The sequence below is a fragment of the Heloderma suspectum genome, chromosome 2, assembly GCF_057233095.1.
Source record: "Heloderma suspectum isolate Gila_16-S chromosome 2, 16-S_ref, whole genome shotgun sequence".
Classification (NCBI taxonomy): Eukaryota; Metazoa; Chordata; class Lepidosauria; order Squamata; family Helodermatidae; genus Heloderma; species Heloderma suspectum.
Window position 1 is genome coordinate 341,627,547 of NC_139459.1, and position 25,615 is coordinate 341,653,161.

The following is a 25,615-nucleotide window of genomic DNA, read 5'->3' on the forward strand; positions in this document are numbered from 1 at the left end:
GCAAAGACGGGCATGATAAAGGACAAAGAAGGCAGGGACCTAACAGAAGCAGATGAGATTAAGAAGAGGTGGCAAGAATACACAGAAGAACTATACAGGAAAGATCTGAATGTCCCTGATAGCCATGACAGTGCGGTCACTGAACTTGAGCCGGACATCCTCGAGAGTGAAGTCAAGTGGGCCTTAGGAAGCATTAGTAACAACAAAGCTAGCGGAGATGACAGTCTTCCAGCTGAGCTATTTAAAATCCTAAAAGATGATGCTGTTAAAGTGCTGCACTCAATATGCCAACAAATTTGGAAAACTCAACAGTGGCCACAAGACTGGAAAAGGTCAATTTACATTCTAGTTCCAAAGAAGTGCAATGCCAAAGATTGTTTAAACTACCGTACAATTGCGCTCATTTCACATGCCGGCAAGGTGATGCTCAAAATCCTACAAGCTAGGCTTCAGCAGTATGCGAACCGAGAACTACCGGAAGTACAAGCTGGGTTTCGAAGAGGCAGAGGAACTAGAGATCAAATCGCCAACTTTCGCTGGATCATGGAGAAAGCAAGAGAATTCCAGAAAAACGTCTATTTCTGCTTCATTGACTACGCTAAAGCCTTTGATTGTGTGGATCACAACAAACTGTGGCAAATTCTGAAAGAGATGGGGGTACCAGACCACCTTACCTGTCTCCTGAGAAACCTGTACGAGGGTCAAGAAGCTACAGTAAGAACCAGACATGGAACAACCGATTGGTTCAAAATTGAGAAAGGAGTACAACAAGGCTGCATATTGTCGCCCTGCTTATTTAACTTATATGCAGAGTACATCATGAGAAACGCCGGGTTGGATGAATCACAGGTTGGAATTAAGATTGCTGGGAGAATTATCAACAACCTCAGATACGCAGATGATACCACCCTAATGGCAGAAAGCGAAGAGGATCTAAAGAGCCTCTTGTTGAGGGTGAAAGAGGAGAGTGCAAAAGCTGGTTTGAAACTCAACATTAAAAAAATGAAGATCATGGCATCTGGCCCCATCACTTCCTGGCATATGGAAGGGGAAGAAATGGAAGCAGTGACAGATTTGATTTTCTTTGGCTCCCAGCTCACCGCAGACGGTGACTGTAGCCATGAAATTAAAAGATGCTTGCTCCTTGGGAGGAAAGCTATGGCAAACCTAGACAGCATAGTCAGAAGCAGAGACATCACCTTGCTGACAAAGGTCCGTATCATCAAAGCTATGGTTTTCCCAGTAGCAACCTATGGCTGTGAGAGCTGGACTATAACGAAGGCTGAGCGCCGAAGAATTGATGCTTTCGAACTGTGGTGCTGGAGAAGACTCTTACGAGTGCCCTGGACTGCAAGGAGGTCAAATCAGTCAGTCCTAAAGGAAATCAACCCTGAGTGCTCATTGGAAGGACAGATCCTGAAGCTGAAGCTCAAATATTTTGGCCACCTAATGCGAAGAGAAAACTCTCTGGAAAAGACCCTGATGCTGGGAAAGACTGAAGGCAAAAGGAGAAGGGGACGGCAGAGGATGAGATGGCTAGATAGCATCACTGATGCAATGAATATGGACTTGAGCACGCTCCGGGAGAGAGGGCAGGAGAGGAAGGCCTGGCATGCTGTGGTCCATGGAGTCACGAAGAGTCAGACACGGCTGATCAACTGAACAAATGCTCCATGGAACTCAGTGGTGTTTGTTTTAACACAAGATCTGCCAGCTCAAATGCAACCATTAGCTTTTAGACATGTTACCAGTGTGAAAGCCAGTGTGGTGGAGTGGTTAGAGTGTTGCACTGGGAGCCGGGAGATCCGGGTTCTAGTTCCCACTCAGCCATGGAAGCTCACTGGGTGACTTCGGGCCAGTCACAGACTCTCAGCCCAACCTACCTCACAGGGTTGTTCTTGTGAGGATAAAATGGAGGGAAGGAGGATTATGTATGTCACCTTGGGTTCCTTGGAGGGAAAAAGGCGGGATATAAATGCAATAGTAAGTAAGTAAGTAAGTAAGTAAGTAAATAAGTAAATAACCATTTAAACTGCTAGCATGAAGTAGAAACTCCAGGCCTGGCATCAAAAGTAGGCAGAGTCAGGTGAGGCCCACAACCCAGCAGGGGCCTATTGACAGGAGGCCCCTGGACCTTCTCCTCATCACCATGGCAACCTGCTTGTTCACCTGCCTCTCACTCTGGCCCAGGCAACAGAGATAGAAGGAAAAGCAGTAGATGTCACGGTTGACTTGCGCCCTGGCTCCCTGCCTGTCTAGCAAGTAAGGGGCAGCAATGATGAGAAAGAGGATGAGAGCAACAGCAGCTCATGATAACGGCAATGAGAAGGTAGACTCATTGAGGGAGGGGGCCCATTGATGGTGCCTTGCCCAAGGGCCCTTAAAAACCTTGGACTGGCATGGAGGAACCCCATCAAAGAAATAGAAAGAAGTATCAGGCCTCTGCTTTATTATTTTCCTCGTTCTCTGACTTCCCTCAATGCTCATCTCTCTCAGACCAAAGTAAAACTTGAAAGCCTCGTTATCGCCTCATTCACTTGCCAGAGCAAGGAAAGTCTGTCAGCTTCTGCTCTGAAAAATGCCCTGATGCACTCCCCTGTGTTCTAGCTACACCACTGTTCACCCATTACCTTTAATGAAATTCATGACTGCTGTGAACAACATGATCAGACAGCCTGATCAACGTCAGCGTCGAGTGTAGGCAAGGTTGGGCACCTTCTGGAGGCCCACACCCCAGAAGTGGCCCAGCGATGACAGCCCTCTGGAGTTGCTCCTCTTCACTGCAGCCTGCTTGTTCATGTGCTTCTCACCCTGATCCAGACAATTGTGGTGAGAAGGAGGAGCAGTAGAGTTTCAAGTTCTTCAAGTACTTGAAAGGTTGCCACAGAGAGGAAGGCCAGGATCTCTTCTCGATCATCCCAGAATGCAGGACACGGAATAATGGGCTCAAGTGACAGGAAGCCAGATTCCGGCTGAACATCAGGAAAAACTTCCTGTTAGAGCAATACGACAACCAATTACCTAGGGAGGTAGTGGGTTTTCCCACACTGGAGGCATTCAAGATGAGGCTAGACAGCCATCTGTCGGGGATGCTCTGACTTGGATTCCTGCACTGAGCAGGGGGTTGGACTCGATGGCCTTGTAGGCCCCTTCCAACCCTACTATTCTATGCTTCTAGATGCCACCTGTAGGTGGTGGGTGAAGATTGTGGCTGATCGTTCACAAGATTGGGAAGCAACTATGTTTCTAAAGAACCCAGTGCCTTGGTTGCGTCTTCTTGCTGTAGCAATACCCATCAGAATCCCAAATTATTTATTCAAAAGGATTATTTTAATATAATATCCATATTCTGCACCAAGCAAACCCAGTTTTGCAGTCAGGTTAATGTGATGCAACCCTACATATAATAATGGGGATATCTGCAAAATGTATTGTGATGGCAAGACTGTTGAGTTGTAATGACACATGAAGACAGGGCTATCTTTTTGGGCATTTGTAGAAAGCTTAATGCAGGGATCCCCAACCTTTTTAGGTCGGTGGGCACATATGGAATTTTGAGAGCGTGCCGTGGGTGTTGTCACAAAATGGCTACCATGGAGGTCTTCCTCATTCAAAAAATAGCTGCCGTGGTGGGAATGGATGGTCACAAGACAGTCATTTTCCAGGAAGCAAACTGGTGAGACTAAAAGAAAAGTAACTTGCCCAAGAACTGAAGTACAAGATAGAGGTGAGGTCTGAGCTCCAAGATACAAAACCAGTCTTTTGAATCCATGGTTTCCTGCTTCAACGCCCATTTCATGGAAGGGAAACTGGTGATGCTCAGAGACATGTAATTTGGCCAAGAAACTCAGTACAAGGTCAAATGCCAAATCACAGATTTTCCCCCACTAAGAACAACAAAATATCCATTTCACAGAAGGCACACTTGGTGATGCTGAGAGAGACACATGCCACACACAAAAGCAGGCAAAAAAATAAAAATAAAAATCACATACATAAGTAATGAGGCAAAACACCTCCTTTCTCTTCTCCACCACCTTTAACCCCCGAACACACTCCCAGCTTACCTATTTCTTTTTTTCTGGATGGCAGAGCAGGCTTCCAGATGAACTGTTGGGCTTCAGCCACCCACCATTTTTATTCTCAAAGAATGCCTCTAGGGTCCTTGTGGGCCCTAGAAGCATTCTTGGAAATAAAAGGGCACTGGAGAGTAGAACTTCACCTTGCAGCATGCCAGCCTCCTACTAAAAAATCTTTTAAAATTAAATAAAAGTCAGGAGGGCTAGGGAGGGAGCATGGCAGATGCCAAGAGAGGTGCCAGTGGGCCCACAGGCACCATGTTGGAGATCCCCAGACCTAGGTGCTCCTTTCCACACACCCCACTCAGTGCACAGATTTCAGGGGTGTGCGTGGCAGGATTAGTGCTGTTCCGAAGCCCCACCTGCTCTTGCACAACCTTTCCGTCTCCCTGCGAAAGAGCTGGTCATTTTCCTGCCTCTTACAGGGATGTGGAGAATTCCAGAGAAATGTCTCAGTGTCCTGGGCTTCAGTACATACCTCACTGTACAGAGGTGGTTGATAGGGGTGTGCGTGTGCACTTTATTTTGCCATTATGACCCTGTTCTGTCCTTGGAGCCTCTCCAGCTGCTTGAGCTTTCTGGGGAAAAATGAACCCATAGAGGACTTCACCAGGGCCGGATCTATGCCTCATGTCATATCGATATGATCCCATCTTGCAGATTTAGATCTCATAGGACACACAAATGCCATCCGTTGCAGTATTTTGGAGAATATGGAATAAAAAGCAGAAAATAATGCTAGGAAAGCGGTATACAGAATAGACCATGTGCCCCAGCAGTTACCAGTGCACTTTGGTACCAATAAAAAACACTAGTGTAGGCAGAGCCCAGGACTTCTTCCCAGTGCTGCTGAGTGCCTGAAAGCTGAGTGAGGAGCTGTTGCTGTTAAAAGTCCTTTTATCCAGAAGAAGAAGAAGAAGGAGAAGAGAGCCAGTGTAGTGTAGTGGTGAGAGTGACAGACTGGGAGCCGGGAGATCTGGGTTCTAGTCCCCACTCGGCCATGGAAGCTCACTGGGTGACTTTGGGCCAGTCACAGACTCTCAGCCCAACCTACCTCACAGGGTTGTTGTTGTGAGGATACAACGGAGAGGAGGAGGATAATGTAAGCCACCTTGGGTTCCTTGCAAGAGGAAAAAAGGCAGGATATAAATGCAATAATAAATGCAAAAATGAATGAATGGATGATGAAGAAGAAGACATCCTCACTCAGCTTTCAGGCACTCAACAGGCAGCAGCACAGGGATGTCCCAAGGGAGGAAGTCTTGGTCAAGTCCTCTAAGGCAGGGGTCCCCAACCCCCGGTCCGCGGACCCATACCGGTCCGTGGCCTGTTAGGAACCAGGCTGTAGGGGTGTGCGAAACCCCCTTATCTTGGGTCCGCGGGGGTCCGCAGGAGGGGGAGGCGATCCATCTCCCCCCTTGGAATCCTCGCCAGCCCTGGCCGGCTCCGCTCCGCTGCGAGTCCACAGAGCTGCCGGCTGGCTCCAGCCGCCAGCAAAACCATCCCCTGCCCCGGTCCGTGGAAAAATGGTCTTCCATGAAACCGGTCCAGTCCCTGGTGCCAAAAAGGTTGAGGACCGCTGCTCTAGGGGGCTTTTCACAATTTCTTTTTGCCCCTCCCCGCAATGGCCAAAAATAAATAAATCCAAAACTTGGCACAGTGCTAGGCAAGGAGACGTCAGGGGCAAAGGGACCAGGGTCCTCTCCCCTCTCCACCATGCTCTTCAGAAAAATCCTCCCCCCCACTCAGTATAGCACATTTCATGCCCTTCCAAATTTTGGTTTTATAATTCAAGTTTGATTCTATGTAATGATAATTCGCGAGTGTTAAAGTGACCCAGTTCAGTATCTGAAAACTTGTATATTATTTATAAACCACCACCAGAAACTTGCATTTGGGCAAACCAAGGTTGTTACAAGACTTCCTGTGAGACATTCATTTCAACACTTGTGTAAGAATGAGAGAGCCAGTGTGGCCCAGTGTGGCCCAGAGTGGAGAGCTAGAAAATAAACATTCAGTCCAAGTTGAAGACCTCTCCTGCCCTGCCCAGTCCTACTTGAGTTGTAGGTGGGGGCCTTACCTCCTTGCCCGAGCTCAGAATGCCGCTTGCAAAGATCAGAGCATGGGCCGTGGCAGGTTCTTCTGATCTCTGTAAAAATCTTTGGTGGAGGGACTGGTGCAAGCAGACTCAAGGTTGGTGAAAGGGGGGTAGTTTAATCTGGACACATCTTATGGTAGTAGATCAAGGGTGCATAATTATTTGCAAGAATATGGATTTAGGGTCTTACAGTCCCCTTATAAGGGGTTAATGAATTTGAACGGCCAGTATAATGCTACACCGTGTGTTACACACACTGTGGAATATGGCTTCCCATGAATAATTGGATTAAAAAAAATAGCACTAGTCCTCAGTGTCACACACTGAAAATGTGAAGCAGTCTCTTTAGAACAGGAATGGCCCTCCATATGTTGGACTGTAACTCCCATCAGCCCTAGCCAGCATAGCCAATGGTGACAGCTGCTGGGAGTTGCAGTCCATCAACGTTTGGATGGTCGCACATTCCCCATCCCTGATTTAGAAACTAGCCATATTCTCGGAATTGAACTTCCCCGCTCAGAGCTGCCTCTAATCCCTCTTTCCTTCACTCATGTTACCGACTGGTGTTTTCCCTCTGGCAGTCTTTAGCCCAGTGTAAATATAACTGGGGTGTGGTGGTTGCTGGATCCCACACCACTGTATTTATCTCTGAGCAACAGGATTGCGGGGGACGTCCCCGTGCCAGTGCCACCACACCAGCTTCTCAGGAAGCGCTTTGCTGACACCGCAACTTTCCGCAGAATCTGCCTGCCCCATGATCAGAGCCAGTCTAGACATTACACTCGCCTCTGGAACCAGCTTTCATAACAACAAGTTTCCCAGTCTCTCCCTCAATGGGATCATTTAGTAGAAGAACTGTGTTTTGCGCAGGGTGAGCGAGCGTCCCCAATCCCCATGCCTGCCTGTTGACATGGATTGCGGGGGGGGGGGGGATAGCAATCCCCACAGCATTAGATTATGCTCTGAGGGGGCTGTATGCACCGTGGGGGCTGATCAGTCTCAGGACGCTTGCAGACAGAGAGCTCCTAGCATTTCCAGCCAGAAAAAGGCATTGCACAATTCTTCCGTCTCTCCCTCGACAGATTTTCTGCATCGAGAAGAAACAGGAGCGAAGAAATGATGGGAAAGCATGGGAGGCTTACAAACGGAAGCCATGATTGTCTGGACATGCCAGACAATTCTGTGAATGAGGCAGGCCAAGTGCACAGTGGACGCCTCGTCTGGAAGCACCCGAAGGTATATGATGTATTAGCTTGCTACTGTAGCCCCGATGTAGCAGCTCTGGGGTGCTTGGGACACCCCCTAATCATGCCTGTATTACATTCCCATCCTGGCATGGCACTCACGTTTTCCCATCTTCCCTCCAGACTCAGAGCTGCATCACATGCAGGGCTGGCATCAAGAGGAGGCATTGATGGGCACCTGCTGAGGCCCTGGGGCGAATGCCTGATGCGTGGGAAATCTTGTGCAGGGGTGGGAACACAGGAGCAGCCTGGGACTCATCAATACCACTAGCCTGGTTGCCTTTGGTGAGTAAGAATCAAGTATCTCCAAGATGTTTTTTTGCTGTTGTTCCTGTTAGTCCATAAATATGCCACAACTACCTTGTGACTGGTCCCTGTTAAGAACACGGTCATCACAGCTTATACTTCCTGCATTTAATTTCCCTCTGACCTCAGTGTTTGGAATCCCACTGTCCCACATGAACTGTGTATATAACCCTGTACCGCAGGATAACACATCCTGTATCTGTTGCAGTGGACTGCAGTCCATGAAATCTGTCAGTCTTTAAGGTGCCACAAGACTCTTTGTGGTTTATACCATAAATAATTGACCTTTGATACCTACCAGCTTTTCTACACAGACTAGAAATGGCTGACATGTACTACAGTCAAGAGCTCATCAGGGCTACCCTGGTACCAAGAGCCAGCATTTGCAGTTCAGATATTCTACAGAGATGGATTTAATGGGGTGATCAAGCTGAACACCCCATTAATTCTAAAAGAACAAGGAGTTTGCCATTACAACCCCGGTGTCCTTCTCAGGCCATTAACCAACAGCAAATATTTGATCCACATAGATAGCAAATGAATATTGTAAACTTGAGTGGTAGAGGATCTACCTACTGAAATGCATGGGACAAGTGAGGTCGGAGGTGGAGAGAAATGAAATGGAAACGGACATAGGTGGGGCTGGAGTGGGATGTCCTTCTTACACTGCTTGTTTTCAGTTGAGTAAAAAAAAAAGGATCTGTGTAGGCAGAATAGGGATGATCAAGGCAAGGTTATGATTTCTCGGAGTTTATTTCTTGTTAGATTTAAGACAATGAGACATAAAAGCTGTACAAAAACAGGTACATGGTCCGCGCAACCATTTTTCACCAGGAGCTGTTCTTCCTGTTCTGCAATCCCATGCAGAAGCTGGTATCACATGCTGCTCAATATTTCCAATGGGATCTGCGAGTTTTATATATCGGCATGATGATGCATGTAAAATTTCCAATCCCTTTCCTAATGTCACCCAATATTGAACTTGTCTTTTTCACTACCAGAGCATACTGACATTTTCAAAGGACTTTCTATTATGAGCCCGGCCTCTTTTGGGGGGCGGGGGGGGGGGAGAGGTAGAGGCACTAGCCTGGGTACGAACACCACCTGTGAAGTTAGGATGTTTTGCCTCATATTAATCACTTTACACTCACATTGAATCTTGTCTGCCATCCTCTTGCCTCATCACTGTTTCAGGAGATGCTTCAGCACCTTAGAACTGCACCATCCTGAAATTTGTCATTTGCAAGTTTTGTTCTCTCTCTCTCTCTCTAGTTCAACTCCAGATTATTTATGAATGTGTTCAACAGCACTGGGCCTGACACATATCCTTGGGAGGACCCCACTACTTTCCTCCCTCCATTGTAAAAAAAAAAAAGTCCATTTACTCCTACCCTCTTCCTTTTTTTCTACCCAGTTACCCAAAGGAGGTCCTATCCACTTATCCTCCAACTCCTTACTTAATTTTTGTCAACCGATTTAAAATGCAAATATACAGCCTCTATCCAATCATGCCTATCTACATTGGTGGGGCAAAACCTTCCTTTACAAATGCGACGTTTAACAATTCTGGCCTTGTGAAGGCTTGAGGCCTACAGAGGCAAGAAAAAGAAAAAGGTCAGGCCTAGAGGCCTGGATTTTTGATGGGAGGGGGTATCCCTGAGACAAGTAGTTTCATTTCCCTGGTTGTTTCAGTTTCATTCCTCCAGTAAAGTTTCATTTCTTCAGGTTTGAAGCAGTACTTTTGGTTTTGCGGGGAGGAGGGTATAAAAAGAGAGAGTCAGAAAGACTAGAGCAGAAAGAGCAGAGTTGGGGAGACCAGAACCCGAAGAGGGAGCAGGAAGAAGCAGCCTGGGGAAGTCTAAGCCAGGGAAAAGGTACTTGCGTTTTGCAACTTTTATTTTCCCTTAATGCCTTTTGTATCACTCAGCTCCATCATGTAAATACCTTTAGTTGTGATTTGCTTGCTTTAATTTAGTAGTAAACGGTTGTAGTTAAAACCCAAGTGTCTGAAGTGCTAATCACCCTGTTTACAGCCTAAACCTCACATTACTGGAAAGGGAAAAGAAGGAAAGTGGGACTCTTAAGGAGGCAAGAGATCCCTAAGGAGTTGCTCAGGGGGTCCAGGTCATAAGGGGAACCCTGACAGGCCTTAATAAGGATTTTTTTTCCTTCTGTACCATCTGGAGAAAGCCTTCCAAGTGGTCTCATATATGTGTGATGTGGATTCTTTGCAGGATGCCAGCAGGGTATTTTCAGATTGCTGAGCTTGGAATAGATGGATCTTTCAATAGCCATGAGGCTAATTGAAGCCATCCCAGATCTGCCCTGGGATAGGAGATCTGCTTTCTGAGGGAAGAACCACGGCCTTTGATATGCCAGGTATAGGAGTTCGGAGAACCATGGTCGGTGAGGCCAGAATGGGGTATCAAGGGGGCTGCTGCATGTTCCTGTCTGATCTTTTGCAGTACACTTGCAAGGATCAGGATTGGTGGAAAGGCACAGACTCTTTCCTTTGGCCAGCTGAGGTTCAGTTCACCTATTCCTTCTGTTCCATGAGAGTGGAACCTGAAACGGAATTTTGGGAGCTTGTGGTTGCGTTGTGAGGTGAATATGTCCACCGTGAGTGGGCCAAAGTGGTGTTCAATTTCCTAAAATACTGAAGGATGCAGGCTCCATTCCCCCGGGTCTGTCATTGGCTTAGGTAGTCCACCGTGTGGTTCAGTGCCCCTTTGATTTGCTAAGATTTAGGACAGATTTTGTTCTGCCCACAGCAGCAGGGACTGGGCTTCTTCATGCAGTGAGTGAGATTTGTGCAGGGGGTTGGACTCAGTGGTCTTATAGGCCCCTTCCAACCCTACTATTCTATGATTCTATGATTTGGATCCTCTCTGGCACTTAATGTGTGCCTTTGTCATAATATTGTCTGTCTTAATGAGCACATGCGAGCTTTGGATAGGGTGCAAGAGGTGCTTTGGGTTGAAGTGTATTGCTCTGAGTTCTAGCCAATTGATGCTGTGTTTCTTTTCCAATGGTTGCCATTTCCCTTAGGCTACATGGTTGTTGCAGTGGGCCCCCCATCCCTTGAGGATGGCATCTGTAGTTAACGTGGTCTTGCATGCTTCCTGGAATGGTGTGTCTGTCTGAAGGTTTGAGAAGTGTTGCCACCAAAGAAGAGGGTGAGTAAGGTGAGTAAGATGGATTACACGATGTTTCTTCCTGGCAATCTGGGGCTGGAAGGGTAGTAGTAGCCATTGTAAGGGACGAGAATGCAATCTGGCCCATGGAATGATACCAAGGCAGGAAATCATGAAGCCCAGGAGGTGTGCCAGTTCCATTAAGACTGCACTGTGTTGATGTCAACATTTCTGTGATTGAATTTGTAATTTGAACATTCTTGTCTGGAGAGAGGAACAAGTAGCCCTTTGTGGTGTCGAGCATGGTTCCAAGGTGTAGAGACTGTGCTGGGGTAAGCTGGCTCTTTTTCCTGTTATGATGAATTTGTGCTGATGGAGGCAGGTGACTGTTAGGGTATCTAAAGAAGCAGTGAAGCTTTGTGACTGGGTGGGATCGGATGAGTAGATTGTCCAGGTATAGATAGATGTATACTCCTTTTAGGTGTAAATGGGACACCAGGGACACCATGATCGTGGTGAAGACATGGGGCACTGAGGTTAGGCCTAAGGGCCTGGCTCTGTATTGAAAGTGCTGCTTCTGGTAGGCAAGGTGCAGGAAACGTCTGTGATGTGTGGGGAGAGGAATATGGAGATAAGCTTCAGTGTGGTCAATTGACATGAGAAATTCTCCTTTGTGAAGGGCTTCTCTGATCATTTGATGAGTTTCCATGCACAAACATCTGTGTTTTACAAAATCGTTGAGGTGTTTGAGATCCAGTATGGCCCGCCATCCTCCGGAGAACCTAGGGGTGACAATAAATCTGTAATTCACTGGATCCTTTTAAAAAAAAGTGCGGTATTGACCAGCTAGTCCTCTGGTGGGAAAATGAATTTGAATAAGGTCACAGGTTTTAGTTGATAGTTCAACAGTTCTGCATCAGAGTTTTTTCAGAACAGTCAGGCAAATGCCATGTGGTCCCCAAGGCATTACTTTGTGCCAGTTCTAAAATTCCAAACTTTGCCCTCTTCCACCTGACAGGGTTCTTCAGATGCACCACTACAAAAATGGGTCATGCCCCCATGGGATGTCATGTCCCCACGGGAGGAGTCCTCCTCACAGGAAGAGCTAGAGGCCCTAGAAGCTCAGACCAAGGACTGTCACCAGACCCACAGGAGCCTAAGCCCTCAGGGGAGATGGTTGCAGGGCCATCCCTGTCAGGAGAAAGGGACTCTGCCTCTGAGGCAGAGGCTGAGCCACCCCCTGATCCCCGGGAGTACTTTCGCCTCAAGCAACAGACTAGTAGGGCTCCTTTGCAAAGGACTGCTTGCCTCCAGAAAAGGTCTCCTTGGGAGAAAGTGACTCCTCAGGAGTAAGGCCCTGGAAAGGGAGGTGAGCTCTAGGTGGGGTCAAGCAGGCTTTGGGCTTAAAAGCCTTCACCGAGAAGCCAGCCAGCACTAGAACTTTGCCCATCCAGCTTCTGCCGTGTACCTTGCCTTCTGAATTGTGCCCTGTGGCTGATGCTGTTTCCTGACCTTTCGGACTACCAAATGACCCTGCTTCTGGACTGTGTAACCTACCTGATTCACTGTGTTTGACCTCTTGCCTGTTACCTTGACTACTCCTGCCATTGCCTGACCATGTTTGGACTTCAGCCTGGATTTAGGCCACCTCTGCCGCAGCCCGAACCCCACTGGCTAGCCACCTGTAGGCTTGAGTGTTTGCCGACTCCACCGCATTTAGAGTTGCGGTGGACAAAGCAGGACAGAATGGTGCAACACTCCCACATCTTTAGATGTAACAACTGCTGCAAACAGGGCTGACTGAAGAGAGGTCTACTACTGCGGAGGCTAGGAACAAGATGGCACCTATCCCTATTCCACGTACGAAAGCAGACAGAACTAGTTGAATCTTGTATCCGTGTGGGTCAAGGGGAAGTGCCCTCCACTGCACCTGAGCAGCAGGTTAGTTTAGGGGGCCCAGGACAGACTGTGTGGCATACACAGATCCATCCTCCAACCAAAAGGAAGGGCTCCAGGGCTCAGGAGAACCAGCAAGGGGCTGCTGCCAGTGCCGCCAAAGATCAGCTCCTGCGGAGGTTGCCTCACTTGGCCAATGGCAGGGCCAGCCCTGCTGCAGAGGATTTCATTCCATTTCCCTACGTTTTCCCACCCTACTTTGATTATCCTTTCCCACCATTGTGATCTACCAATCCCATTGCCTTTCTGCACTGGTTTTCAGCTTCTGATGCATTTTTATTAAAATTTATCATTACGTCTTCAGCAATGGGCTGTTCAGATTCCTTCTTGGTCTGCTTTACTGTACATTTTACGTTTGGTTTGTCAGAGTTTATGCTCTTTTTCATGCAGGCAAGACTTCCCCCTTTTACAGGAAGTCTAAATTGCAGTAGCCTAGTACTTAACAATAAAGAATCACCATGCTTTCCTGAAGGCATTTGACCCTCTCTGTATTTCAGCTTTGTTTTAACTAATTCCCCTGCTGTTGCCATCTAGAATTAAATTATGACTGCGCAGTTTTCTACCTTACTTGTGTGAAACCAATTTTGGCAAGCAGTACTCATGCAGCAGGTATCTGACACACTCCCAGTAAACCTGCCTCTTCGCAACTCCAAGCCCGAAAACCCTGCCTTTCTCCTTGACAGTTATATGGTGAGGAAGACACACACCCTGTTGTCAATTAAAATGGGATATTTTATTAATTAACTTAACAAGCCATAACACAAGTATCTTGCACTAAAGCTGTGGGTTGCTGAAGGACTGACAACCAACCCATATTCAAGGGCTCAAAGTACCCAAACCAGAGCATCCTCAATTGTAAAGATACGCGCGCACGCGCACGCACACACACATATACATACATACACACACTTACACAAAGCCAATTGTGCAACTGCAGATGTTATCATTAGAAGGCAGCCTAATAGGCCTGGCTGATCCTCCTTTCCCTGTTAGCCAACAGAACTCAAATGAGAGACACCAGGCCATTGCTGGGAAGGGTTGGTTAAGCCAATAACTAACCTGAGGCCAAGCTGGAAATTGGAATCTCTAGAGCAGCATTCCCCAACCTGCTGCCCTCCGGATGAGTTTGATTACAGCACCAATCATCCCCAGTCAGCACAGCCAGGTTGGGGAAAGCTGCCCCAGAGGGACTGAAAGGATCCTGAGCATGGATCTTTCCTGCCATGCTCAAAAGGTATTCGAATTTTGAGCGGTTACATGTATTCTTCATTCAAGTGTATTCTAACCACATTTTTTTCAATTCCTATCTCTGCTTCAGCTACTGAAGGGGACCTCCAACTGGGGGCGCCCCTATTTCCAGCTGCCCAATCAGTTAAGCTCAGTGAATAGCTGGGAGCACAACCTCCTCTCTCATCTCACACAGAACTTGCCAGCTTTCTCATAAAACTCAAGTAAAAACGTTTTTTTAAAAAAGTCATTTAAGATGGCTCTGTGCATAGGAAGCAGTCAGAATCTTAGTTCTGTGGCAAGTCCTATATCAACCCCCGAAATAACTAGCCAGGCACCCACATGCCTTTTGAAAGACTAGCTTAGTCTCCTTGCAATCAGATGGGGTTTCTCTGGAACCAGTTCAAAACAGGTTAAGAACCTCTCCTTGCTTTCTTTCAATTTGTTTCACTTCAGTTTCCTTTGGAGCTTTGCTAACCAAAAGGGACACACAGTTGGCCTCTAAGCCAGGCTAGGTAGTGTCTCCTATCATGTGGCTGCACTGAAATTCCAGATGAAACTTTAAGGGCAAGCGGGTGGAGATGGGGAGGGCAGGGGGAAGAGTTACATGCACACATTGGGGCTGTTCGCACAACACACCGCAGCTCATCGTGGCTTATTTAAGCCATAACAAACTGCAGCACCTGTGGGTGCCATCCTGAATATTCAGCCCCCCCCCCCCCCCGTGTGGGCTGTTGTCATGTCTTGCGAGCCAGGCCAACGGGGCTAATGTGAGGGTTAAACAAGTTCTAGGGGCCTGTTCTAGGGTTATGCAGAGGTTGTTTAACCCTCGTGTATCCGCTGCTGGTCGGGTTCGCACAGCGTGACAATCCACGGTCGGGGGTTGGTGCCCATGGGCACCGCAGCTCAGCATGGCTTAAAGAAGCCATGATATGTAGTGCAAACCCAGTCACGCACACACACACATCCTTCAGTCACTGTTTTTTGGCCATATGCTCGCAGCTGCTTCTTTCATTGCTCTGCAGCTTTAGCTCCATTTTCCCCTTTGAAAAATCAAAACAAAACAGGTTTCTTCCTAAGGCAATAGCAGCCAAGCAGGGATCATGTAGGTGGCAAGGTGACATCATAACGTTATGCCGCCTATCAGATTTGCCCGCACTCTGAATGGGCAAATTTATTTGCCTCATTTTGCCGCCCGTCCCCAAACAATTGCTCAAAGGGGGGAGGTCTTTGAAAGGTTTTTTGGGGGAGGGATTTTTTTAAATATGAAAAGCATCTTCTCACCTATATTTTGGCTCATCCCTACCTGACAACATCCTACAGAGGCGAGCTTCTGAATAAAGAGGTCAGGAAAAGGGCCTTTTCCTTGATTGAAAGGAACTACTGGAAGACACTCAAACTCCACTCGAGGCCAATGCATTTGACTTCCCTGCACACCACAGCCGCTTTTTTTTTGCCTGTTATGGCTTCCTGATGGTGACAAATGCCATGAGGCATTTGTCTCACTGCCCACAGGCAAAGAAGTCACAATACACACTGTTCAACTGAGAATCGCAGGATGCTGTGATGGCGGTCTGGGGCCAGGTGGCTCGCACACAGGGAACTATCATGGGCAAACACAAAAGGTAGCCTGCCCGCAATGAGCTGGGAGGCAGCGTGCACTGGCCCTTCAGATACAATCATGGATGGATTTGGGCCGAACGGCCAGGTTGTCCAAGGGCATGATCAGACTGCCTTTCCTTGCAGGGCTGAATCCAAAGCTCTGTTTCAGCCCTTCTCATCTTTGCAGCCCAGATCTGCCAGTTGGTATTGCAACCTCGATTCATGAGGGCTGTGCAGCCCACAGGGGTGGCCTCCTCCTGATGAGCACTGGGGTGCTTCAGAGGAGAAAATCTGTGCCTGGCCGCCTTCATGTGCTCTTACCTATGCGCTACAGCACCCTACCATGATGGCATGAAGTTGCTGTCTGCGCACAACCTAGTAGCCAGCAAAAACAAGTTGTAGGGAAGGGGGAAGAGATGGTTTCCATGGTCTATGCATGCAAGAATGAATGATCCACCCTAACTCCCTCACACAGAGGTCGCTCCCCTCGACTGCCCAAACAGCATACCCGCCATATTCAACAGCACACAGAGCTGCCGCTCACACACATTTCTGACCAGCTCTGCCCACAGCTCAAGCAAATGGTGTGGCTTTCTGTCAAACAACCAAACTAGGTTTAACTGTTGTCATCTCGGATCGAACCCGCACCCCACCCCCCCATCAGAGGTTTGGGATTGCAGAAGGAAATGTCTTCACCTGCCCTCACGAAACCCTGCCTGCTCCAATGCTCCTTCTGTACTGTAATGAGAACTTCTCCTTTCCTTCCCTAGGGTGACATTTCTTGAATAAAACATGAAGCCTACCATGAAGCACTTTGTGTTTTACCGTGGTGTCTGTTGAAAGCCTCTGCACTTTTCCTCCCAGGGACATGCTGTTTTTCTAGTTGGGGATGATGTTGTGCTTGGACCCCAGGTTACTGTTCCCAGCTTCCTCCCCGCACCCTTCAGAAGCCAAGTTATTAAAACTCCCTCTACATATCTGAGGGCTGATCCTAGTGGGGGAACTTGGTCGTTTTGTCACTCCCAGTCCGTGGGAGGCCGAATGATAAGGGGGGCAGCATTCTTGCGGCCAGCACGGATCCCTGGATAGAAAAAAGGCCAAAGCTTCTCGGTGAAGGTGTCAGTAAAAGTGTAGATGTGGGAGCGGTCCGTCACATTGTAGAAGGAAAGCTTGCCGGCCTCGTAGTCCAGGAAAACGCCCACTCGCTTGGGCTTGGTGGCAACGTTGAGTGGGGTGAAGGGGGTGGTGGTGGCTGCGTACTTGTCCCCATTGAACAGCCTCACCCGCCAATAGCCAGTTTCGGGCAGGGAGGTCGTCTCCCCTTTACGGCTGACAGAGTCATTGCAAACCCCCAGGGCCCAGTGGGTCTTTTCGCCCACTTCCACCTCCCAGTAGTGGCGGCCTGAGGTGAAGCCTTCTGTAGCCAAGACACAAGGGTAGATGGTGAAGCGCCTTGGGCTGTCGGGCAGGTCTCGCAAGCGCTGTTCCACAAACTTGACGCTCTTGCGGTCCTCGGAGAGCACTAAGTTGGGGTGAGCTGTCTCGGGGTCAAGGGTCAAATCCCCTGCAAGGAAAGTGAGAGAGAGGTGGGGCTGTGCTTTATTTCCATCATGGCTAGGCCACCATATCCTCTCCACCCTTCATACAGCTTGTTTTTGGCCAGCTCAGTCACAGTGTATTCACTAAACGCATCCCTCCCTTCCCCCACTCTAGTTATCCCCCATACACACTAGTATCTGCACTGGTTCACTGCATCTCTCTACCTCCGTTCCAGAAGTGTCTTTTAAAGCTGCGGAATTCTATTATCTACTATGGGTGCCAGTGTCTTAGCTGTGGCTGTATGCATGCAAAACGAAGAAGCCATCGTACATGAACTTCTCCAGTCAAGACTGTGACGGACAAGAGATTTCCAGCATCCTCTGCCACTCTCAGGCTGGAGACTAATTCAAATGTAAGGGGTGGAGAGAGGTGGCGGCAGAAAGGCTTGAGACCAGCAGCTGAGGTTCTCCAGCCAGTTCCAGCTCAAGTCCTCCCTTCCACCTGACCCACTGTAATGTAGGGTTTTTCACCACCACTATCCTCAAATTAGACTATTACAACCCCTTTATCCAACACTCTGCCACATGGCTCCAATTACTCTATACCTCTTATACGGGGCTGGACAAGAAGGTAAGACTGGGTTAGTTCGGCACAGCGGAATACAGTTGCTGGGCGCTCTCTCTCTCTCTCATGTTGGGGATCATGTTTTACTTAAAACTTTACCAAGCTTTCTAACCCCCTTGAGTTAGAAGTTGGGGATGCAAGGACCTGCTTAAGGGAGGCTAAACACCAGTGGCCACAACTCAAAGGCTCCTTTTCTGCAGTATGTAGGAAGGAAGCTATATGTTGCCACCTGGACCCCAAGCACTACATCAGCAGTGGCAGCTTGCTGATTTCCATGAGCAGATGCACAAGGACACCGGCTCTCTGGTGCAGCCCGTCAGAGAACTAGGCTAAACCCATTAGCCTGTGTTTAGAAATACCCCAAAGTATCTTTCATACTATATCATTTCGCCTTTCTATGTTGCACACCATGTCACATCCAAGGGTTGTTTGAGCAGTGCTGCATAACTGATGCCCAACCCACCCACCTGTAAGCAGAGGTACAGAAAAAAGCCTTACATTGTGCAGGTTTGTACAACACAGTGGGTTATTTAACCCACAATGAGCTGTAGTGCATGCAGCTGCCATTTTCAATATGCAACCCCCAATCAGGGCAATTGGGGGTGGCTGCATGTCATGCGAACCTGGCCATTGTGGGTTACTTGTCAGTTAAACAACGACAACTAATCAAGGGTTATGTGAGGACTATTTAACCCTCGAATAACCCATGATGGCTGGGTTTGCACAAGACACCGCAACCCCCATTTGGGGGCTGCATATTGAAAACGGTGGCTGCACGCACCACAGCTCATCATGGGTTAAATAATCTACAATGAGCACACCGTGTCCTGTGAAACGGGTCACTAGCAAGTAATGGGAGACTCAGCTCCCTCAAAATATTTATTTTGAAGATTTGCATGCTGCCCTTCAATCACAATTATTTCCAGGACATTAAACAAAACAGGGCATCAAAACACAGTGTAACAGCAACAGCACAGTCATTGGATCCACTGGTAAAATTCCCAAGAAAAAAACACAGACAAGAAGCAGCATAAAAAGTTAGCCTCAAATGTTAAAAGCCTGGAAATTTTTTTTAAAAAGGTCTTGGCCTGGCATGTCAGGGTGGGTGCAGGAAGGGCGTCCGGTAGGACTTCTACAGATGCAGTGCCACAGCCAAGAAGGACCACTCCCCAGTCACCACCCACTACACTTAAGATCAGGGGGGTGAAATCTCTTTCAGCCCAAGGGCCAAATTCAGTTTCACAGAAGCTCTCAGGGGCTGCATTTCAGTGGTGGGTGGGGCAAAAGGCAAATCAGGGCAGGGCCAAAATACCAAACATACCAATGTATTGTAGCTTAAAGCTCTCACTGCCAGTAACTAAGCCTCAGGAGAGGCATTTCAAACTTTTAGAATAGGAGAAAATCCTGCACAAAAGCTGGGAAGCCACCAAAAGATTGGTGGGCAGGGAAAGGGTGTGTGGCCCTCTGGGGAACCTCAGAGGGCCAGACTGGGACCCAGGCAGGCCAGATCTGGCCCCCGAGTCTGAGGTGCTGCACCCCCACTTTAGACAATGTGGGCTCTTGGTGAACAGACTCTAAAAATAACTGCAGTAGACAGGCAGGATGATGTGGGAAAAGGGGGTCCTTTGGGTCCCTGGGTCCCAAGCCATATGAAGGGCTTTAAAAGGCAAGCACAAACACTGCGGATTTTACTCAGAAGCAAACCGGGAGGGAGTGCATCTGCTTAAGCACCAATGGAACATCTTCCCAAAGGCCAGTTTTATTGGTTGTGCTGCATGCTAACTACAGTGTCCAAGCAGCCTTCAAAGGCAGCCCCAAGTAAAATGTAATGCAACAGTCTAATCTAGAGGCTGTGGATTACTGTGGCCAGGCTATCTCTGCTCACAAGGGTCTGTAGTCAAGCTCTAGTGAGAGAAGACGCTTGGGAGAGATTGTGTCTATAGCTCAAGTCATCTCCACATCCCACTGAGAGACTACAGGGAACCCTTCCCCAACCTGGTGCCCTCCAGATATTTGGGACTTCAACTCTCATCAGCCCCAGCCAGCATAGCCAATAGTCAGGAATCCTGGGAGTCATAGTCCAAAAAACCTGAAGGGTGCCAGGTTGGAGAAAGCTGCTATAGGACCATCGGTTTCCCATAACTGCAACACTGCCTGTGTACACCAGCAGTCTTGTATTCCCTTACATCATTGCATCATTTCTAATTAAGAAAGCTAAAGGCTCAGTGCAAAGAACAAAACTATATGCTGATTTCTGTGACTGCAGTGGTGAAAAAATAGTTACACTGTGATAGTGGAATTCACTGCTGGGAAGCTATAACTGCATCCACCAAGGGTCTGAGTTGCACATTTAAGTTATCCATGTAAACGGGTTCCCAACACCAGGATGGGGTACACTGTGCAGAGCACAATGTATGTGTTAACTGGCCCAGACAGAGCCAGGAGGAATAACTAAACAACTATCCCTAATATTATTCTTTATTACCATGCTTCTCTCTTATTGACATTAGTTACTATTAATAAGGAAGAGGACTCTTCTCGGCTTGAACTGGACCAGGACTGATTAAACTTGGCATTGGAATCCTTACCCTGGTTTGACACACCTACACAGATAAAAGAGAAATCAGTGCTTTACTAAGCTTTAGGGATGCAAGGTAAGCAACAACAGAAATTTAAGTGCAACAATCTTGGCACAGACAGCCCCAATTTCACCAAAATGGTTTAACGAGAGTGGCAAATGTGGAAACTTTCCACTTTGGGAACATCGTTTTTCCATAAATTTAATGGGGCTTTTAATTTTTTTTTTTTACAGGTTCATGTAGCAGATTTGTGATAACATAGTTTTAACTTATTTATCACAGTTATACTGACCCTTTCTTCAACTGAACTCAAGATGGCATACATAAGAGGTTCCTGGGACTCCAGGAACTGACAGGACCCAGACCTGCTTAGCTTCAGCAAGATTGCTGCACTATGTACTTTCAAACCATAGCCCTGTCCCATGTAGTTAATATGTTCCCAATTAATCATTCCCCTTCTTAACAATACCGCAACACTGAGGCATTTCCTTCTTCAAACTGAGAGACAGCAAATTTTGAACTATCTGCTTCAGAGTAAAGTGCGTGCGTGCATGACTGTACATGAGGGAGAGGGAGAGACAGAGAGAAGTGTATGAGACAGTGTGTGTATGGGCCTGTATGTATGTGTACAGTGTGTGTGTGTGTGTGTGTGTGTGAGAGAGAGAGAGAGCGCAAGCGAGCGAGCGAGCACATTCTGAGCACAGAGTTTTCTTGGCAATGTGGATGGAACAGTCTGACCTGTGAGCAGAAGGGAAGAGTCTCTCTTTCTCAAGATCCTCCCCACAATGAAAAATGCCTGGACATAGCATTATGTTTACTCACCCGTTAGCCTCTTGATGATTTTACGCAGGACGAAGTACTGCCTGGGGAAGTTGCAGAAATTCTTTTCTAGCTCAATGGAGACCAGAGTTGGCTCATGGGCTTGCACCTTTTCACATCTGCGAGGAAGGGATTAGAGGAGCCTGGGTAAGGTGTAGTCATGGATTCATGACTCCCCCACCAGCTTTCATTTCAAGGTCAGTGCAAGCCCAGACCTCAAATACTTGAAAACATATAGGCAGTGGCTTGGATCTCATAAAAAAAGTTAAGGGAATGGCTAGAAGACAGAGGGCCTTCTCAGTTGTGGTACGCCATTTATGGAATGCTCTCCCCAAGAAGATTTACCTGGCACCTACACTGTTATCTTTTAGGTGCCAGGCAAAACCCTTCTTTTCTCCCAGGCATTTTGGAGTTTATTTTTTCCATTTTATGGCTGTTTTTATATAATTTTTTTGTTAGCTGTTTGTCATTTTGTATTGTAATTTATTTTTTAATTTTTGTATTGTATTGTACTTTTTTGCTTTCATAATCCACCCCAAAACGTTTGTTATTGGGCAGATTAAAAATATAGCACACGAACAGAATACCAGACTACATACATCTTGGTCTGATCTAGCAGAAAACTTCGTAGGCCTATATACATGATCATTTCCTTCAGTCTCATAATTCACCCAGTTGCAGAACTTAGCTGTTCTGCATGGTGACCTTGGTACAGAATCCTAATTTCCTTTTCCATCTTTAAGCTTGGTTATTTAGAGAGCAATCCTATGGCCCCTAGACGGTGTCGGGGGGGGGGGCACAGAATAGTTCAGATTCCTGGATCTGAGGTGGGAGCCAGTGCTCCAACCTTGGATCCAGGAGACCGAGCTCCCCTCCTCCTCGTAGCTTGCATGGAGAGAACCATGCCAGTGACCTCAAGAGAGGAGGGAAAAGGGGTGGTTCTGTGGGAGGGGAGGGGACCAGGGAGTTTGGGTTATGAAGAATCCTCTGCCCCCCCCCCCCCAGCTTCCTTCCCTCTCACTCTGCAGAGCCCCAGCTACATGGGCAACAAAGCATACCATAGCTTAAAAGATATAAACTAATGGGAACTGCACAAAGAACTGCACATGTCAGTGTGAACCCACACACACAGTCTGCAGGAGATCCAGCTTTGCCAACCCTTTTATGCTTAAAGCCAGTAATTTCTGATGACAAGGACTGTCCCACAGAGCCCTAAGCAGTAGCAGCAGCAGCTAGACTGCTGGAATGACCCCAAAAGGATTTGGGTTTGGTCCTTACCTTTCAAGAGTGGTCTTCACATCCTGGATAAGGACAAGAAGAAAATCAGTTGAGATTGATCTGGTCATGGAGGAACCCACCCACTGAGTAAAAAATTGCCTATCCAGATAGGAGAAATGACGAAGATCCTGCCTGCACTATTTTCAACCAAAGCAACAAAACAGTATCCTGTCTTTTTAGCTCAAAAGCCCAGGCAACGGTTCAAAACTCCACAAATTTACCAGAAGATCAATGCAAAATGCACAATGCATTTTGTGCAAAACAAACCATCTGCCAGCATGCCTGTGCAACATCCAGAAAGATTAGCCCTTTGCAGCTGTGCAAGTCCTACACACGTGGGGGATGGAGGATGTTCTCAGGATCACACCAGCCTGTTCTGTCCCCCTGTGGTATGCCCCTCCTGATGTCTGCACACTGGATTTCGTGTTTGCACAGGGGCCTACAGAAGCATGGCCCAATGCATTTGTGTGTGAGAGAGAGGTCACATCTACAGGGCCTATGCAAGTAGGCTCTAGGCTCATAGGCAAACATCAGGTTGGGATGTATGTATGTGGAGAGCAGGATGGGTTGACATGAACCTGATCTTGACCTGGATAAGAGTTCTAAATGTCTGCATAGGGCTAAAGTATCATATTTAAAAACATTCATTACTAAGAAGTTTTAGAATTGTACACTAAAAAGATCCCCACATTCTGCAACCAGGATCTGTGAAATAAAACAAAATTCCTTTTCACTCTTGCTCAGACCTCCTCTTATGTCATAGTAAAGACAGCATTTGCTTTCCTTTCCTTAGCTTTATTGTTATTTGTCACAATTCTATCCCACCCTTCCTCTAAGAAACTCAGGGTGTTTAAGGCTCTCGCACTGTATCCTCCCAACAACCCTATAAGGTGGACAGATGATAGATAATGACTTGCCCTGGGACACCTCGTGAGCCTCATAGCTGATAATATCTCTACAACCACAAGAGCTAGAAACTTTCTTGTTAAAATGAAAGCTGCAATTCTCAAAGACCTGAATGTAGCACCATTTATGAAGCAGAAAACCAGTTCTACCATCCGTGGCATGGCCATGATTATGCTGTAAACCAAGGGTACTGAACCGCTTTCATTCCAAGGGTTTTGGAGAAGCTCTCAGGGGCCACATTCCAGTTTTGGTCTGGGCCAAAGGCAAAACTGGGCCAGGACAAAGGCAAAGGGGTGGGACCAAAAATACTAGCATAGTTTAGCTTCTAGTTCTTACTGCCAGTAATGAAGCCTTAGGAGAGACATTTCAGTCTTTTAGAAAGAGGAACAATGTGCAAAAGCTGGGAAATCACCAAAGGATTGGTGGTTGGGAGAAAGATGTTGGGGCCTGTGGGACTAAGGTCCTGCAACCTTAGTGTGCTGTAAACTATTTCTCTGGCTCTACGGTCTCCACAGCAGTCAATATTAAGGATCCCAGAGAGCTTTTTCCTGTAAAGGGCTGGAAATTTCACATCTTAATTATATAGGGCGTGATATAAATGTTTTAAATTTAAAAAAATATTTGGGCTCTCAGAAATCTGATATACCCCAGCCCCAGGAATTCAAAGTTGTTATTTCTGCCCTGAGCCCTCCAAGTTACATGACCAATTATAGAACAAAAAAAAACACATGACACCCCGTGTGCCCCCCTCTCATTCCCACATCATTCCCCAATGACACCAGGCCAAGCATATCTTATTTCCAAGCAACTGGGTGAGGAAGATGACCCCTGGAAGCTCTTTGGATTCACCCAGTTCCATCATGACTACCTAAGGAAATGGATGTGCCTCTTTAGAGGAAGCCCCTGGGAATCGGGGATGTTCCAAGCAGCACTGGTTCACAGGAGCAGATAGGGGTATGAGGTCCCTCCAGAGGGAGCCAGATGCACACGCACCTTGAGCATCTCCATGCCCGACTGGAGGCACTTCTCCTCAATCTCTATGGTGAGGCTGTTGAGGGCGACCCGCTGCTCAGAGAGTTCAGCCACATTATCCTTCAGCTTCTGCAGGATCTCCTTTTCCTCGTTCTCCAGGCGCCGCATAAGCACTTCCTGCTCCTCTGCCAGGAACAGATGCAGCTCCTCGAACTCGCTGATGATGAGCTGGCGGCGGTCCTCGACCTTCCGCTGTGGAGAGATGGGAGAAAGGCTTTGGATAAGGCTGTGACTCGAGGCCACCCAAAGAAATCTATCAGCAGCAGGTTCAGGGTTGACCTAAGGAAGAAATCCTTCAAACACTCATAATTGGGTTCTGGTGGTTTGAGAGAGTGCTGGGACATGGACCCGGGGGACCCGTTCAAGTCCCTGCTCAGCTGTAAAGCTCACTGGGTGATCTTGGGCCAGGCACTCACACCCTCCCTCAGCCTAACCACCCTCACAGGGTTGTTGAGGCCATGTTGGGCCAAGAATAAAAAAACCGATTTGCTAGTAGTATCTAGAGTTTCTTCCCATTTTTTGCCACAGGAGCCACAGCATTTGTGGATATTATTGCAAAAGTGACCCTGAAGGATTTACAATCTGAAACACATTGGGCCAAGAATAAAAAAAACGATTTGCTAGTAGCTTCTGGAGTTTCCTCCTCATTTTTGCTGTTTGCGGCGCTATCCTTCTTTTTGTGTTTGCCGAGGACAGAGTAGAATAGCTTTCCACAAGCTTCACAGAGCCTCTCTCAATGACTCCTAAACTTTTTGTGCTTTGGTCTCAGGTACTTTCTTATTCTAGGGATCAGGTTCCTATTTGCTGTAGCCCCACTGAGAACTGGGTATTCCTGTTTGATATAGCCCAATTGAGATCTGGGGACTACTTTATATTTATTTTTACCAACCTGGTGGATGTGCTGCCTGCTACGTCCTGACCTAATCTGGCAGGCGCACTTACTCCTCTGCCACCATGGCCACCTGCCTCTGCTAAAGAATGGGCGGACCTCATTTTGCAGCTTAACCCAGGGGAGCCCTCTGAGCTTTATTAGCTTAGCTGGGATGTAATCAAACTCAGTAAACAGTGGGAGACAACCCTCCTAACATCACATTTTATAGTAATGTAACAACTTTGGACTGATACCTTCTAGTTAGAATAGGACAACTGTTGTTCTTATCATAAAGAAAGCCTCAACAGATGATCCAGCAAA

The 25,615-nt window shown here is 47.4% G+C and overlaps 1 protein-coding gene across 1 annotated transcript in view; it reads right to left on the minus strand.

Moving 5' to 3' along the window:
- Positions 1-13,528: 13,528 nt before the first annotated feature.
- The window catches only part of TRIM39 (tripartite motif containing 39), a 29,189-nt gene continuing 17,102 nt past the window's right edge, over positions 13,529-25,615 (minus strand). Inside the window, exons 6-9 of the mRNA XM_084830404.1 lie at positions 24,385-24,615; positions 22,486-22,508; positions 21,211-21,326; positions 13,529-17,210 (exon numbers count right to left, since the gene is read on the minus strand). Of these exons, the coding sequence (XP_084686530.1) occupies positions 16,663-17,210; positions 21,211-21,326; positions 22,486-22,508; positions 24,385-24,615 (918 nt within the window). The 3' untranslated portion in view covers positions 13,529-16,662. The remainder of the gene's footprint in view (positions 17,211-21,210; positions 21,327-22,485; positions 22,509-24,384; positions 24,616-25,615) is intronic.